This window comes from Crinia signifera, chromosome 9 (assembly GCF_055691185.1).
Source record: "Crinia signifera chromosome 9, ASM5569118v1, whole genome shotgun sequence".
Lineage (NCBI taxonomy): Eukaryota > Metazoa > Chordata > Amphibia > Anura > Myobatrachidae > Crinia > Crinia signifera.
The window spans coordinates 122,023,732-122,039,403 of NC_139225.1; the positions used below are offsets into that span (position 1 = coordinate 122,023,732).

The window sequence follows — 15,672 nt, forward strand, 5'->3', positions numbered from 1 at the left end:
TTGTCCAATAAAGAAGGAGCTTGCTTTTGCAAACCACCCAGAATCACCCCCAATGTATGTGTCCAGCAACAACGCCTGCAAAAGGGTCGGAATTGGTAAGTGCATACAGACTTGCCAGTGACGGCAGCGATGGAGCTCTGGTGGCGGCCATGCTGCATTCGCTAGCAATGGGGAAGATGTCACTGACAATACGTCCTGTGACCACGTTACACTGTGCAGAGCCGCATAATTGGGTCAGGAATAGCCGGACAAAGGCCCTTATTCTGATCGGTGCGGCCGGATCCGATTATGCGGCCAGGACCGTGCGTGCGAAACCCCGCCTTCCATACGGATCGCCAACTCCGTCCGTACGCGGTAAGAAGCTGGCCGAACGGACCGCACGTGTATTTTTTACGGAATACGCCTCCTCCATCTAAGGGAACCTCCCCCATCATTCGATGGTCGCAGACCATCGAATGCAGGACCGAGTGCTCCACCAGCTCCTGCAACCTCAGACCACACGGACATTTTTCCGTGCAAAAGCAGGGATCTGGGCGGGCAGCTGACATCCGGCGATGTCATATGTCCGCCCCCTACACATGCGTCACGGCCGCATTACCATACGTACGCCCAGCATTTTCATGGGAACGCCCATGAAACGCGGGGCGTATGCATATGGTAATGAGCCCAAATAGCCCTTCACGCCCCTCTCCACCCCCTGTTCGGAGTGTTCACATATCATGCGGGATTTGGCCGTACGCCCCGCTCGCACATGCGCAGAGACGCCTCTGCACATGCGCAGATACAAAACATCGGCGGCCCGAACGCACGCGGATATAAGGGCCAAAGTCTGAGCACGACTGCGCATGCACAGTCTAATTCAGAAATCCCGGAATCGGAAACTCCAATCCCGGGTTTTAAATCCTGGCAATTTTAGGGCCAAATCCCAGGATCCCACCAGTCACGATCTCATTTTTTTTTTAACAACGAATAGATGGAACCCATGCTGCCTATTAGGGTACAGGTATATTCAATTTCAAAATGTCCAGACCTAAATGTCCAATAACATTCCTTTTTGGTGTGTTCACTACTCGCCAAATCGAATAGAGTAGAATGGGGGGTCACACAGAAGGTGATTAGTTCCTCCACCAATATTCCTCAAAGATGCAAACAGAAAAATACATGGTGCTTAGAGTGTAAAATGTAACATTTTCTGGTACTTGTTTCCTAGCACGGCGCCCACCATATTCAGTCGTACGGCATGCAGTGCGATTTTAAATTGTATAAGCACCTATATGTTTTTTTCATTGTATAAGCACCGTATATGATTTTTAATTGTATAAGCACCCTAATGGGTGCTTACAATGTTAAATGCACTCGCATTCCACCCCCACTATCAACGCCAACCCGAAGCGTGGCGAGCGCAGTGTGCCCACGAGGGGCAGCGGTACACGTCCTCCGACCTTTTCATACCCCCACTATCCACGTCTGCGTGGAGTTGATGTTATATAGTGTGGCAAGAGTAGCGAGCCACCAAGCCCGAAGCGTGGCAAGCGCACGCATATTACTTTACATGTATTCTGCGTCCGCTCGCCATGCTTCGGGCTCGGTGGCTCGCTGCGCTATATAAAATCAACTCCACGCCTACGTAATTAGTTGGGGTATGAAAAGGTTGGAGACGCGTACCGCTGCGCTCGCCACACTTCGGGATGGCGTGGATACTGGGGGTTACATCTCATTGTATGCACCCATCAAATGTCATGGCATGAGTGCTTGTACAATTAAATATCGCATCACATGCCATTTGCTGGCATGCGATCCTATGCAATATTTTGTACAAGCACTCCTGTGATTTAACATGGAGATCGCATCGCACATCATTCATAATGGTACGCAATGCCAAGCGATGGGTGCCGTGCTAGAAAACAAGTACCATAAGATCTTCCTCTTGTTGGGGGCGGAATAGGTCTATTTTCTATATAGGTCTAGTTTCCTTATATTGTACATCTCAACAACTTTTAGAATAAATAACGATATCCATATTTATAAAGGGACTTCCCAATACACATGTAATTTCTTTATGTAGTAAAAAATGTTATAAAATCATGTACTGCAAAAACAGGAAGTGAATATGCGCTCCAGCCTTGGAATACACAACACTTCAGGATCTAGGATCAAAATGTTCTAATAAGTAAAATATAAATATGCAAATAAATGTAATTTCTTATGAGGGGCATAGCAGCCATACAGAACATTTTTTATATACCATTATGCTGATTATTCTTCTCTCATTATGAGGTTCATTTGCTTTTTATATTCTGTCTGTATAGTTTATACATGCTTTCCATTGTATTTTAATATTGCTGCTTAGAGTAATGATCAACTATTTGCTTTTAATAGTCGTTAATGTTTCTAACCATATTATAAGTGTTTTTTATTGCATTGCCTAACTTTTTAAAGAAACATAAAAAAAAAGTTAAATCCATTTTTAAAAACTCTTTCTTAATAAGTAAAAATAATAGGTACTTATATGTTAGTTGGGCGCTCACTAAGCTATTTGCTTAGTTTTGCGCGTCCCCTCGCGGGGCTCGCTACGCACGCCACGCTTCGGGCTCGTCACACTATATAAAATCAACTCCATGCCGACATGGATAGTGGAGCTATGAGTGTACTTACTAGAGTGGGTGCCCAACAAACATATAAGTACCAAATAATCAACTAATCACCCGCTCTGGGAGAGAGAAGACAAGCTGGTGCTGCAGCTGCTTCTCTCACCAGCTCAACACACAGCACTGAGCAACATGTACTGAGCTGGGGAGAGAGTCTGTGCTGCAGCAGCAGCAGCCTGTCCTCTACTCCCACTGCCCGGCTGCCTGCAGAAGTGGAGGAGGGTGCGAGACCCAGGACCCTCCATCAGACCCGAGCCCAGGTAAATAGTACCCCACCCCTCTTGACAACCCTGCTCATATGTCCCAGCACAGGATGTTCACACACAAGTCTGGCCATCTGTAGCAGTTGGTTGCTGTTGGTGGCAGTTGCTAGGCTTCAGCGGAGGAAGCAGCAGCAGCAGCAACATTTCCCAGTGGAGTGACAGGTTGGAGAGAAAACCTAAGGAGCAAGAAACAAAACATGGAGGACAAAATTTGCCATCTGCTGACAGAGATCGGAGAGCTCCGAAAAATGGTTGGACTGATGCAAGAGAATGCCGACCTTCGAAACACAGTGAAGAAACTAGAAAACTATATACGCAACTTGTCACCTGAAAGAAAACACGACAGTCCCACTGACTGCAATGATACAGGTAAGCGATAAAGGGGCCCATTTATTATTGGACAGCAAAGGCAATGTGATCTGGGCAGCATTTACTGGCCAGGGTCACATTGCAATATGCGATACTTACATTCACTGTATTAAGCTGCAGATGCAGGGACTCCGAAAGGAGCCAGTCGCTGCGCTCTGCTTGTCGGATGTTGGGGGTCTGCGAATGAGCGATGAGCGCTAGTGCGGTCAGTAGCCCATAGGCTACAATGGATTACATCTCAGAATGGACGCACTGCGATGCTGCCCAATGTTGATACATCGGCCAGCTTCGCATCCCCATAGTAATCTATGTGCGATACAGCCACAAGCGTGGTAGGAAGATCACACCCCGAAATGTTGCATTCAAATTTTCACCTGATTCCCGAAGTCCCGGAGTGCTGTATATATATATATATACAGTATATATATATATATATATATATATATATATATATATATATATATATATTATATTACTGATATAATAATCATTTGATATAATATATATATAAGTTTTTCTCTAGTTTATTATGGTTTTAATAGGTTTTTCATGATTTTTCCCATTAATATTCTACATGGCACTGATTTGGGGCCATTTAGATCTCAATTTAAACACACAGAGACGTAAGTGCTGATAAGATAGTTAGACGAACGGAGCTACAGTACACTTGTTTTAGAATTGCAATGGATTTAAGGGAGTGCATGACAAAATCAAGATAGCACTCTAGCACCACCAGGTGGCTTTATTAAAGTAATGGCACCTACTTTATATAGGTATGGGGGTGCTGTATTGGTGAAGTTGTCAGTGCCAGGGGGCAGGGCTGGCAACAGAAATCTTGGGGCCCGGTACACTTATATTTCTGGGGGCCCCCTACCCCCTCCCCTAAATCCCAGACCCACACAACAAGATTAAGGGGGGGGGTAATACATACTTGCCTACTTTTGAAAATTAGTTTCAGTGAGATTCTAGAGTTCGAGGGTTTGCACGGCATGCCAATAATGGGGCGTGACATGCTCCACCTTTGGGTGAGCCCATTGCGGATCAGGGTGGTATCCTGTAGTGGCAGGCGGAAACTAAGGGCCTGATTCAGTATGAATTGTATTATGCTGCAAGCCTAGAGTAAGTCAGACCTTATGCAGGCTTGTTGTTGCAGGGGGAATTGGGACGTTATGGAAACAGCGTACACAACTCATTCCTTGTCCTCGCCATGGCCGGAAAAAGGGGGGCAACACGCTCCTGGCTTCCCGAATGCCATCTGCACCCACCCCTGTCCTTCCCGGAGAACACCTCTGTCTGTCAATCAGATAGCATTCTGATATGTGATCACAGGACCCATTTTGCATATGTGCAGAACAGGTCCTCCCAATAATCGGGAAACTCGCTCAGTACTGAATAAAGCTGTAATGTGCACTGTATTACCGTACTAGTGCAGCATGCTTACATGGTCGTATGTGGCCTACACTATTGTATCATTGCGGCTCCATTTTAAATAGTAAATAATAATTTACTTGATCATTGGGTTCACTACCAGCCTACACACACACACACACACACACACACACACACACACACACAGGGGTCACTACCAGCCACACACACCGACACACACACACAGGGGTCACTACCAGCCCACACACAGACACACACACACGGGTCACTACCAGCCCCACACACATACACACAGGTGTCACTACCAGCCTACACACACACACACACGGGTCACTACCAGCCCCCCCCCCCCCACACACACACACACAGGGATCACTACCAGTCTACACATACATTTACACAGGGGTCACTACCAGCCTACACAGACACACACACACACACAGGGGTCACTTCCAGCCTACACACACACACACACACACACACACACACACACACGGGTCACTACCAGCCCCACACACACACAGGGGTCACTACCAGTCTACACATACACTCACACAGGGGTCACTACCAGCCTACACACACACACACACACAGAGGTCACTTCCAGCCAACACACACACACACACACACACGGGTCACTACCAGCCCCACACACACACAGGGGTCACTACCAGTCTACACATACACTCACACAGGGGTCACTACCAGCCTACACACACACACACATACACACACACACAGAGGTCACTTCCAGCCTACAAACACACACACACACACACACACACACACACACAGACATACATACAGGGGTCACTACCAGCCTACACATACATACATACATACATACACACACACACACAGACATACATACAGGGGTCACTACCAGCCTACACATACATACATACATACATACATACATACACACACACACACACACACACACACACACAGAGGTCACATCCAGCCTACACACACACACACACACACACTGCTCTGCTGGGCGGTTCTCTTCCTGAGTGGCTGTCTGAAGCTGAAGGCTGAGCAGGCTACTTGGGAGAGGCAGCAGTCGGAGCCTGGGCAGTGCAGGCTAGGGATGGCCATCGACCATCGATGATTAGAAATCATCGATGGTTTATGGCCGATGTCGAATAGTTTTGCCATTGATGGGGAGAAGAGGATTTGTGGGCAGTGGATGGTTTTGAGCTCCTCCCTTGTCCACAGGACCTGGCACCGTGTCATCTGGCTCCCCGGCCCCTCCAGAATCCATCATATGAGCAGTGGCGTAACTCCCAGAGGCAATGGAGACTTTTGTCGCCGGGCATTAGTCATCAGGAGGGGCGCAGAGAGCAGGCACCAGTCCAGGGTCACTATTGCAGATTTCTAGGAGCCCCTCCGCTGGGGGATTTAAGGTCCTGGATCAGTGCACGGAGGGATCTGGGGGTAACCCCAGGACACTTACACTAAAAGCCCCCCCCCCCCCATGTCCTCCCACCGCGCGCGTGCGTGTGACTCGCAGTGCATTGGATCTCTATTACGTCTCAGATCCGTGCTGCTGTGCTCCCTCTATCAGTTCTCTCTCTGCAGATCGGCCGCGGCGCATGCACTGACAGCCGCAAGTATGAACAGCTGAGCAACGGCTCAACTGTACAATGAAAACTGCAGCCTGCGGCACCCTGATTGGCTGGTGCACAGGCTGCAGGTAGGAGATGGGTTCCCTGCAGCACAGAATTGGCAACGGCATGCAGCCTGTACTGTGCGGCTGTGATGTGGAGGTAAGCGGTACAGGGGTTGAAAAGTGCGTGACATAGATTTGAGGGGTATAAAACATTTTTTATTAGATACAGTAGTATATATGGTGGCCCCAAATAATACTGGGGGTTGGGGGGGCACCACTATCAATACTGCCTCCGGGCGCATTGTTGGAACTTACGCCACTGCATATGAGGATTGAGGAGGATGAGCATTAATTAAAGGAATATATGTGTGCCTGAAAGACTGCAATTCTGCATTCTATGCGCTAACAGGATACACTTATACCAACTACTCTGGTTGCCTGACTAACTTTTACTGTGCGTATATTATCCGCTTAACAGACTATCTGAATACTAACACCCTGGCGTGATTAACCCACTGCTGGCTCTATATAGTTCCGGAATTAACTCCTTATTAACCCTACTATTCGTGACCTTAACAGAGTTTGCTACAGGAATTGCTTTATTCAAGTTCTGATACCTCTATTGCACTTGTCTATTATATGGGAAGTTGTATTTTCTTCTACATACAACTCCGTATATATTTTATATCTTTTATATTTACCTGTGTGTATTCCATTTATGTGTGATTATTAATTGTATGCTTCTTTTTTATATAAATTATAAAACTCAATCAGTGTAGTGTGTCTGGTGTCCTTTTATTCAGTGTGGTTCACCAAGCTTTATTCTAAGCACAGCAGCGCATTGACGGGGGAGAACCAGATGGTTTCCCACCATTGATGTAAAGCTTAAACGTTTTTGTTTTTTCCCTAAAGTGCCAGGACACGGAACATAGCTCTGCCCACGACACCTGCGAAGCGCAGCCCCCCGCATTTTGATTGGCCCACAGGCTACACAATCAGTAAAAATGGATGACCATCGATATACAAAACATAGATGGTCATCCATTGAATAGTTATACACTATCGATGGTCAGTTGCACTTTTGCCATCGATGGCAACCGTCGATGGCAAAGGCAACAATGGCCATCCCTAGTGCAGGCGTCAGAGCGGCCCAGGGAGTAGGAGCGGGAAGCACTAGCTGAGGTGTGATCGCGGGGGGGGGGGGGGAGGAGGGGGATGACTGATCGGGCATCACTGCTGCAGCCATTATTTGGGGACCCTCAGATTGTCGGGCCCGTGTCAGCTGTCCCCTGGTGGGGCGGTGCCTGTTATGCTCTCGCTCCCCGTCTTCCTTTCCCTACTCTCTTTCCTCCTGCACATCTTTCTCTCAGCCCAAACTCTGACACCTGTCTCTCTGCCCCTAGTCTTAGTCCTCTCTCCACCCCACGCTACCTCCATCTCCTCTCTCTCTCTCTCTCTGGCAGTCTCCAACTCCTGCCTCGACTCTTACCTGTGCTCTCTCTCTCTAGCCCTGTCTCTTCCCGACACCCTCTCTGAAAGTCTTTCTCCCCAACTCGACCCGATTTTTTATTGTACAGCCACCCTGATGGCTGATTACAATGTTAAATGCCCCCCCCCCCCCCCACACACCCGGTATTTAATTGTATACCCACAATGATGGGTAATTACTATGTCAAATGCCCCTGCCCCCCGCCATTGTTAACGCCACGCCACGATCAACGCCAACCGGAAGCGTCCTCCAACCTTTTCATACCCCCACTATCCACGTCGGCGTGGAGTGGATTTTATACAGTGTGGTGAGCGCAGCGAGCCACGAGCCCAAAGCATGGCGAGCGGATGCGGAATACATGTGAAGTATTCCGCGTCCCCTCACGGGGCTCGCTGCGCTCGCCACACTATATAAAATCAACTCCACGACGACGTGGATAGTGGGGGTATGAAAAGGTCGGAGGACGCGTACCGCCGCCCCTCGCGGCCTCGCTGCACTCGCCACGCTTTGGGTTGATGTTTATCGTGGCGTTGCATTAACAAAGGAGGGGCATTGGACATAATATTAACCATCATGTGGGTATACACTTAAAAATCGGGTCTGGGGGGGCATTTAACATTGGGTACAATGTAAAATCGGGTCGGTCGCATCGCATCGCATGCCATTGTAATGGCATGCGATGCGACCGATTTTTAAATTGCATGGGAAGGTCTTTAAAACCCTAAAATCGGGTCTGTCGGGTCCCATCGCAAACCTTAAGTTATGGTATGCGATGGGACCCGACGGGAGCCGTGCTAGGAAACAAGTACCGGCTTTTTCAACCAGTGTGCCACATCACACTAATGTGACGCAGAGCCAGAGTGGAGAGTAATGTGATTCATTTGGGGAGCATTGTAGTTGTTATTTCTGCAGAAGCCAGTGTATGTGATTTTTTTCCCCTGTGGAAACTTACAGTACTGTATGTGTGTGTGTTTTTTTTTTTTTTTTTTAACTGTGTGGACCAGTGTATGTGTGTTTTTTCCCCCCTGTGCCGTACTGATGGTGCACCTTGGAAATTTAAATATATTGTTTTGGTGTGCCATGGGTTAAAAAAGGTTGAAGATTACTGGTATAGAGGGTCAGTAAAGATACTACTCTGGGTACCAGAGGTCTGATATAAGTGACCAGTTCCATGTAGCGCTATGATGATCGGAGTTATGTTAATTGTTTTGGTATGGAGGGAGGTGGTAATTAATATGCATATTTGGCAAGTCACTGTATTTCTAAAGACACTAGTATAATACATTTTTACTTGTATAATGTTTTGCAGAGCTGGCTTGCTGCCATCACATCCCCCCCACTGGCACCGCATCACTTCCGGTCGGAAACCCGGAAGCTTACTCCGGACTCAGTCGGAGGGTGGATGGACGGCGAGAAAGCTTATACACCGGTAATGTATAAATATCACATCATTTGTATCACTACTGTTCATGTCCTGAGGACGGACTACGGCATGAAACGCCATAGGCAGACAGTAACTGGAGTGAAGTCTTCCTTCCCTCTGTACTAAATACAAAAGGAGAACCACAAGTCCCAGCATGCGGGGCATTAATGGGCCCGCTGGTACTTGTAGTCCACCTGTAAAAAGAATGTTAAATAAAACACACAAACACAGAAAAGTACAACTTTATTACACACACACACACCTTCGTTTTACACCAATATACTTACAGCACCATGGTCCAGCATTGCCTTCCTCCTCCACAGCCAGCTCTACCCGCACTGACAGCGGTGTGAGCCGGCTTCCTCCGTTGCTGCTAACAGCTTCTATAGCGCTGTCACAGTGCTATAGAGGCTGCTAGCATAGTTGGCTTTATGCGTCTCCATGGAGATGCTTTCAGCCAATCAGGGTGCCTTCTGTGAGCATTTAACATATATAGCAAACAGATTTACCAGATCTATCACAGCGCAACCTACCTGGAATGAGATCTAACACTGGAGCTCCTCAAACAACAAGTGAGAATGGGATGGAAACTGGGACCCATATTTATACCTGCCTTCTGATGAGGTCACTTCCGGTATCGTCTATCTCTTATCGGAGTAAAGATACTCTATGATAGTATGACAATACAACTTAAATGTGTGGAGCTCCGGCTGGTACTTAAATAATTATATGTGACCCAGGAGTATTTATTAATGCTGCTCGACTACACGAACTGGCGTGCGTTCCAGGGGTGCGTTCCACCGCACTTCCCCAAGGGAACTTCCGTGTCCGGCTGCCAGTATCACATCTCTATAGATACTGCCGGGACGGCATGCGTGCCAGAAGTGCGTTCCAGTGCACTTCCGTATTTAACCTCATAGTATTATATGGACTATTTTACAACACAAGTGTCATTTAAGAAAAGTGCATAAATAAGGATATAATGCTAAGTATTACATTATTTAAATAATCCTAAAAGGAGCCACATGACATTGGGAGACTTAGTTGTTAGATGTTTCAATATTTAAATCTATATATTTTTTAAAGGGGGCACAAAACTCCATCACAGGCAGCAACTGCAGTGAATTTAAACTTGCTAAGAGACCCCTTTCCCCCTCCCCCCGCATAGCAGAACTGCATCATTTTGTGTGTTATAATGTGAATTTTGTCTCGTGATGTGTGTCCTAATGTAAATTTTGGCTCAAAACCTATGTCCTAATGTGAATTTTAGCTCAAAACCTGTGTCCCAATGTGAATATTGGCTCAAAACTTATACCCTAATGTGAATTTGGACTCATACAGTGTGTAATAATGTGAATTTTGGCACATACCGTGTGGCATAATGTGAATTTTGGCCTATTCCTTGAGGCATAATGTGTAAGGGGCATATTGCACTGTTAAGGGAATATTTTTTGCAAATGGGGAGATGCCGGTAGATCACTAGTAAGTAAGTGTACATAAAGTAGATCCCGGGTTACAAAAGTCCAGCCGCCCCTGAATTACTGTATTTTGTTTGTGAATACAACACGCACAGCTCAAAGATACAGGATACCCATTTGATTCATATTCCATAGTATTATCTTCCATTTTCCCCAGTTAAACATGTTTCTTCTTTTCCTTCTTTGATACTGCCTTTTCTCTGTTCTACTGCCCATTCTACCTCACTTTATGCCTCATCAGCCTCCCTATAATTTTCCTCTTCCATGCCCAGAACTCAGGGGCAGATTTATTAAGCTCGGGGAAGTGATATACTGTCTGGTTTTTTTCACCGGCCAATCAGCTCCTACCTGTGAAGTTACAGGCTTGGTTTGAAAAATTACAGGAACGTACCGATTGGCCGGTTATAAAAACCAGACACTTTATCACTTCACCGAGCTTAGTAAATCTACCCCTCACATTCCTCTTTCACCCTTAATTTATTACTGACCAGCTACTTACTGTATACCGTATGTGTACTGTACAAAATATTGGCAACACACTTTACCGTAATTTAAATTGAAGTGCTATAACGTGTTGGTGCTCATAACTGAAGTGATTCATCAGAGAAATGGATGACTCTTTAGTTAATCTGATCTTTTAACACATTCAGATGCAAAGGATACCCAATGCTGGCAATCAATTATTGGGATGATGGCTTTCAGACTTGAGCGCAGGATCCTGTTGGACATTTTCCAGGAGAGAGAGCGTTATTATGGTTTCTTGGTTTCCAACATAGAAGAAAAAATTCTCCAGGTAAAGGAAGAGTTTTAAATAAGGGAGGAAAGACTAAAATGAGGGTCAGAAAGGTAGAAGTCTGCAGTAAGACAGCCAGGGCCGTCATCACGGGGGTGCTGTGGGTACAGCTGTCACGGGCCCGGCCTATCTGACAGCGAGTGAGGGCCCTGGCCACCCATTCTGCCCACCGCACCCTCCACCTCCAACTGCCTCCGCTGTGCTGAACGTAGCCCACTGCTTGCTGAACGCAGATTTCTTCACCTCCAAACTCTGGCAGCCATTTCAAATGCGACAGCGGCTGGCGAGCCAATCAGAGCTCATGTACCAGGAGCCACTCTGATTGGCTGCTGGGGCACAAGCCCCGATTGGCATACAAGTTGGCGCCATATTTTAAATGGCCACCAGCATCCGGAGGTAAAGAAGCCTGCACTCCGGAAGCAGGGGGCTTCATTCAGCACAGGCAGTGCAGCAGAATGGGTGGTGGGGGATCCTGCGCTGCGCTCTGCTCCCCCTCAAGCAGATCTGCGTGGTAAGTGAGGGGGTCGGGTGGTAAGGGGAGTAGGGCCAAGACTATAAATCAGTCCTGGGTCCTTAAAGCGTGGCTTAATTACTGCTTTTCGGAGATAGACTTTTTTAATATCGGGTGTCTCCAGAAGAAATTCCTGTAAAATCTGGCCTTCAATGTTGGTGTGTGATCATTTTTTCCAAAATGTTACCAGTTTTTTTTCACTGTACTTTGGAATATACAGAGATGTAATAATGAATTGCAATGCTGTTATTGCTCTCCTTACCTCTTCCACACAGGTGACTACCTCCCCTTTAACCAACCAAGTGGATGAAAAACTAAGGGCCGATCTGACTCAGCGGTATAATGAAACAATGAGTCGTCTGAAAAAGTTAGGCTACGATAAGCACGTCCACCCCGTCTTTTCAGAGTACCTGGTGAACAAGTATGGAGTATTGGACGAACACGTCAAGGAACTTGCATGTCACATTGACAGAGAGACCATACTAAAGATTCTGAGAGAGTTCACTCCGAAAAACATAGTGGAAGATGTGGAGATCATTTTCAACTGTCTGCACTATTTTTCCATAGAGGATGGAAAACCTCTCCTCTGTTAGGCAGTGAACATGGCGTTGTCCCCCATCTCTAAGAGACAATGCCCAAACATCGTCATCATCAAAGAAACTTAAGCTTATCATCTGTTATTAACATCTGTTCATTGCAAAACTAAAGCATTTATAAAACCAAAATGTTTTTGATTTTCTTATAATTGTGTAAGGATGCTGTAGCAACATTATACAGTTATCATCATCATCCTTTACATGGTGCCACAGGGTGTTTTCAGCTTCCTACAATGTACATAGACAGAACAAGAATGAACAAAACAAGAAAATGTGACTTATATTGCAGGACATGGTTTCTAAACATTGCTAAATCAAGGGTTAGGTGCTGCAGTAGGCAATATGGAGTAACTTATAGTATGCAAATAAGAGTTGAGGACCTTGTTAGTGAGCAGAGCTGGATTAAGGCTCTGGAGGGCCCGGGGTACTAAAGGGGGGCCCTGAGGTCTAAAATCAAAATCATAATACAATAAAAAAAAAAAAAAATTATATATATATATATATCGATGCCTGGCACTCTCCTTAATGATGTTCTTTGTGGTCTGGTGCTCTGTGTCCCTTTTGAGGGGGAGAAATATATAGCAAGCAGATAGGCACTCTGGACACTTGAAGCAATTAGTTAAGTAAGAAATAAATCACAGCTCACTCCAGCTGCTGTTGCCAACGTTTCGGGTTACTACCCTTTATCAAGACATGATAAAGGGTAGTAACCCGAAACGTTGGCAACAGCAGCAGCTGGTGTGAGCTGTGATTTATTTCTTACTTAACTAATTGCTTTAAGTGTCCAGAGTGCCTATCTGCTTGATAGATATATATATATATATATATATATATATATATATATATACAGCAAATGCAATCAAGGTTCCAACGTTTCAAATGTTATTTCAACATTTTTCATCAGGGTGTTGAAATAACATTTGAAACATTGGAACCTTGATTGCATTTGCAGTCTTTATTACCTGGAGTGCCACCCGCTGCATACTGTTATATTGGAGCGAGCTTCTGTCTCTCTTCCCCTGGGAGGGCACCCGGCCCTGTTTGTTTGCTGTTTGGAATGCCGGCCATCCCTTGGAAACCTTATATATATATATATATATATATATATATATATATATATATATATATATATATATATATGTAGCAACATGTCTCCCATCAGTCCCTTGTAAAGGTATCAGTCCCCTGCAAAGGTGTGTTCATGTCTTTTCTCCCCCCCACCCCTCCCTCCTGCAGCATACACCTACCCAGTGTTTATTTTGGGTCAATCCATATGGCAAAATGTGAATTTTGCCTTAATCTGTGTGACATAACGTGAATTTTGACTCAATCCATGTGCCATAGTGTGAATTTTGGCTCAGTCGGTGTGAATTTTGGCTCATTCCATGTGGCATATTGTGTAAGAGGCAAGTATAGTATAAGGGGTTACTATTGTGTTACATGATTTGTATAAGGGGTATATGGTGTGGTAAATTTAGGTAGCCACATAAAAGGTGCTGAAATGTTGTCTACCAAGTTTCGGCTTTCAGTATTTTTTTTATGACTGGAGTGCCGCCTCACTCCGCAAGTATCTGAGGACATTGGCGTCCTGCGGGTGCACCTTTGGAGGGCACCCTGCAATATATCTCCCTGCATTTTTCCTATGCCAGCCCTTTGCCTTTTCCAGGCATATATAATTAGTTGAAAGTATTTACACAAAAAGAGACACACCCATGAGCAGACCACTTAAACACTGGTCACGCCCCCATATTATTAGGTGCTGGCCACAACCCCTATTATTGTGCATAATAGGCCCTTGATAATTTTTAGCTCCAGGCCCATTTAGACCTTAATCTGGCTCTGCACCTACCCCACCATGGGCTATTCCTGTAATAGCAGATTGCACACCCTGCTAGCTCTGACCTATGCAGTGCACCAAGCTGGTTGCCTCAGATGGCATCTCTGCGGGCAGGATGTGGGTCACGTGGATGTTTCTGTGCAGGGTTTATCATACTACTACACAAGTATTTGCTTTTCAATATATACATTGGGTCCTTGTATGGCTTGCCTCCTACAGTGTAGCCTTCGTAGTTCGCCCTCCATGGCTGCCTCATCTGGTGCCCTTGTGGATGGGATGGAAAATACCTGGACCTGAGTATACATTGAAATAACCCATTTTGGGTAATTTCTTTTATGGATAATCTGTTCCACCCAGTGTAATCCTACGCAGAATGCCTAAACTGGCTGCCGCACCTGGTACCTTGTCAGGGTGGAGTACACAACCCATGGAAGTTATTATCCAAAATGCTGCACCACTCCTGCATTATGCTTACTTTTTGCTCAAGGGTTTCTTTTGTCTGTTACTTGTCTGTTACTGTACCACCCACATCCTCTGTATTATGTGCATTGTTTTTTAATGTCTGTGAAGTGCCTTGAGTCCTGTTGGAGAAAGTGCGCTATATAATTTAAACTTACTTACATACATACCAGGTTTTGGTCTCATCCAGTGCACATCACCTTTATGCCGCCCATACACGTCCCAATACCGGCGTGCGTTCCGTGCTTATATAGCACGCATCACATCGCATTGCATGCCCTGTGCATGCGTTGTGCATGCAATGTGATGCAATGTGATGAAAACTAAGTACAAAAAGTATGTGCAAGCACATACTTTTTGTACTGTGCGATGAGGTGCCGCGGGAGCGCGCACCTCAAAGCACGCATCGCACAGCCCGCATCGCAGCGTGTATGGGCTCCTTTACTAAGGAAAAAGTGTGATCGCTGGTTAAATCAATACCCAATTCTAATGAGTTCACCTAGCTCACACTATGTGGCCCCCTTACTAGTGGTTCTGCACCAGTCTTTCGTAGTTTGATAATTCCAGACTGGGAATATTTGTTTAAAGATCTTGAGAATCAGCAGCATTTTCCAATTGAGAAGGTGTTGGCTGTGTTTTGCCCCTGATGAAGTCACCATTGTGACGAAAAATGGCAGGCCACATGCGTTTATATTAGGGATGTGCACCGGCCACTTTTCACATTTTGGGTTCTGATTACCTTCAGGTTTTGGGTTCTAATGGGTTTTGCCAAAACACCCCCTTAATGTTTTGGTTTTTGGGT

At 45.9% G+C, this 15,672-nt stretch overlaps 1 protein-coding gene across 1 annotated transcript; it reads left to right on the plus strand.

The window, feature by feature from the left end:
- Positions 1–2,780: 2,780 nt before the first annotated feature.
- LOC146036697 (speriolin-like) lies at positions 2,781–12,703 on the plus strand. The gene is made up of 4 exons (XM_083160600.1): positions 2,781–3,280; positions 9,083–9,202; positions 11,325–11,467; positions 12,254–12,703. The coding sequence occupies exons 1-4, from the start codon at positions 3,109–3,111 to the stop codon at positions 12,569–12,571; spliced, it is 753 nt and encodes a 250-aa protein (XP_083016726.1). The 5' UTR covers positions 2,781–3,108; the 3' UTR covers positions 12,572–12,703.
- Positions 12,704–15,672: the final 2,969 nt, after the last annotated feature.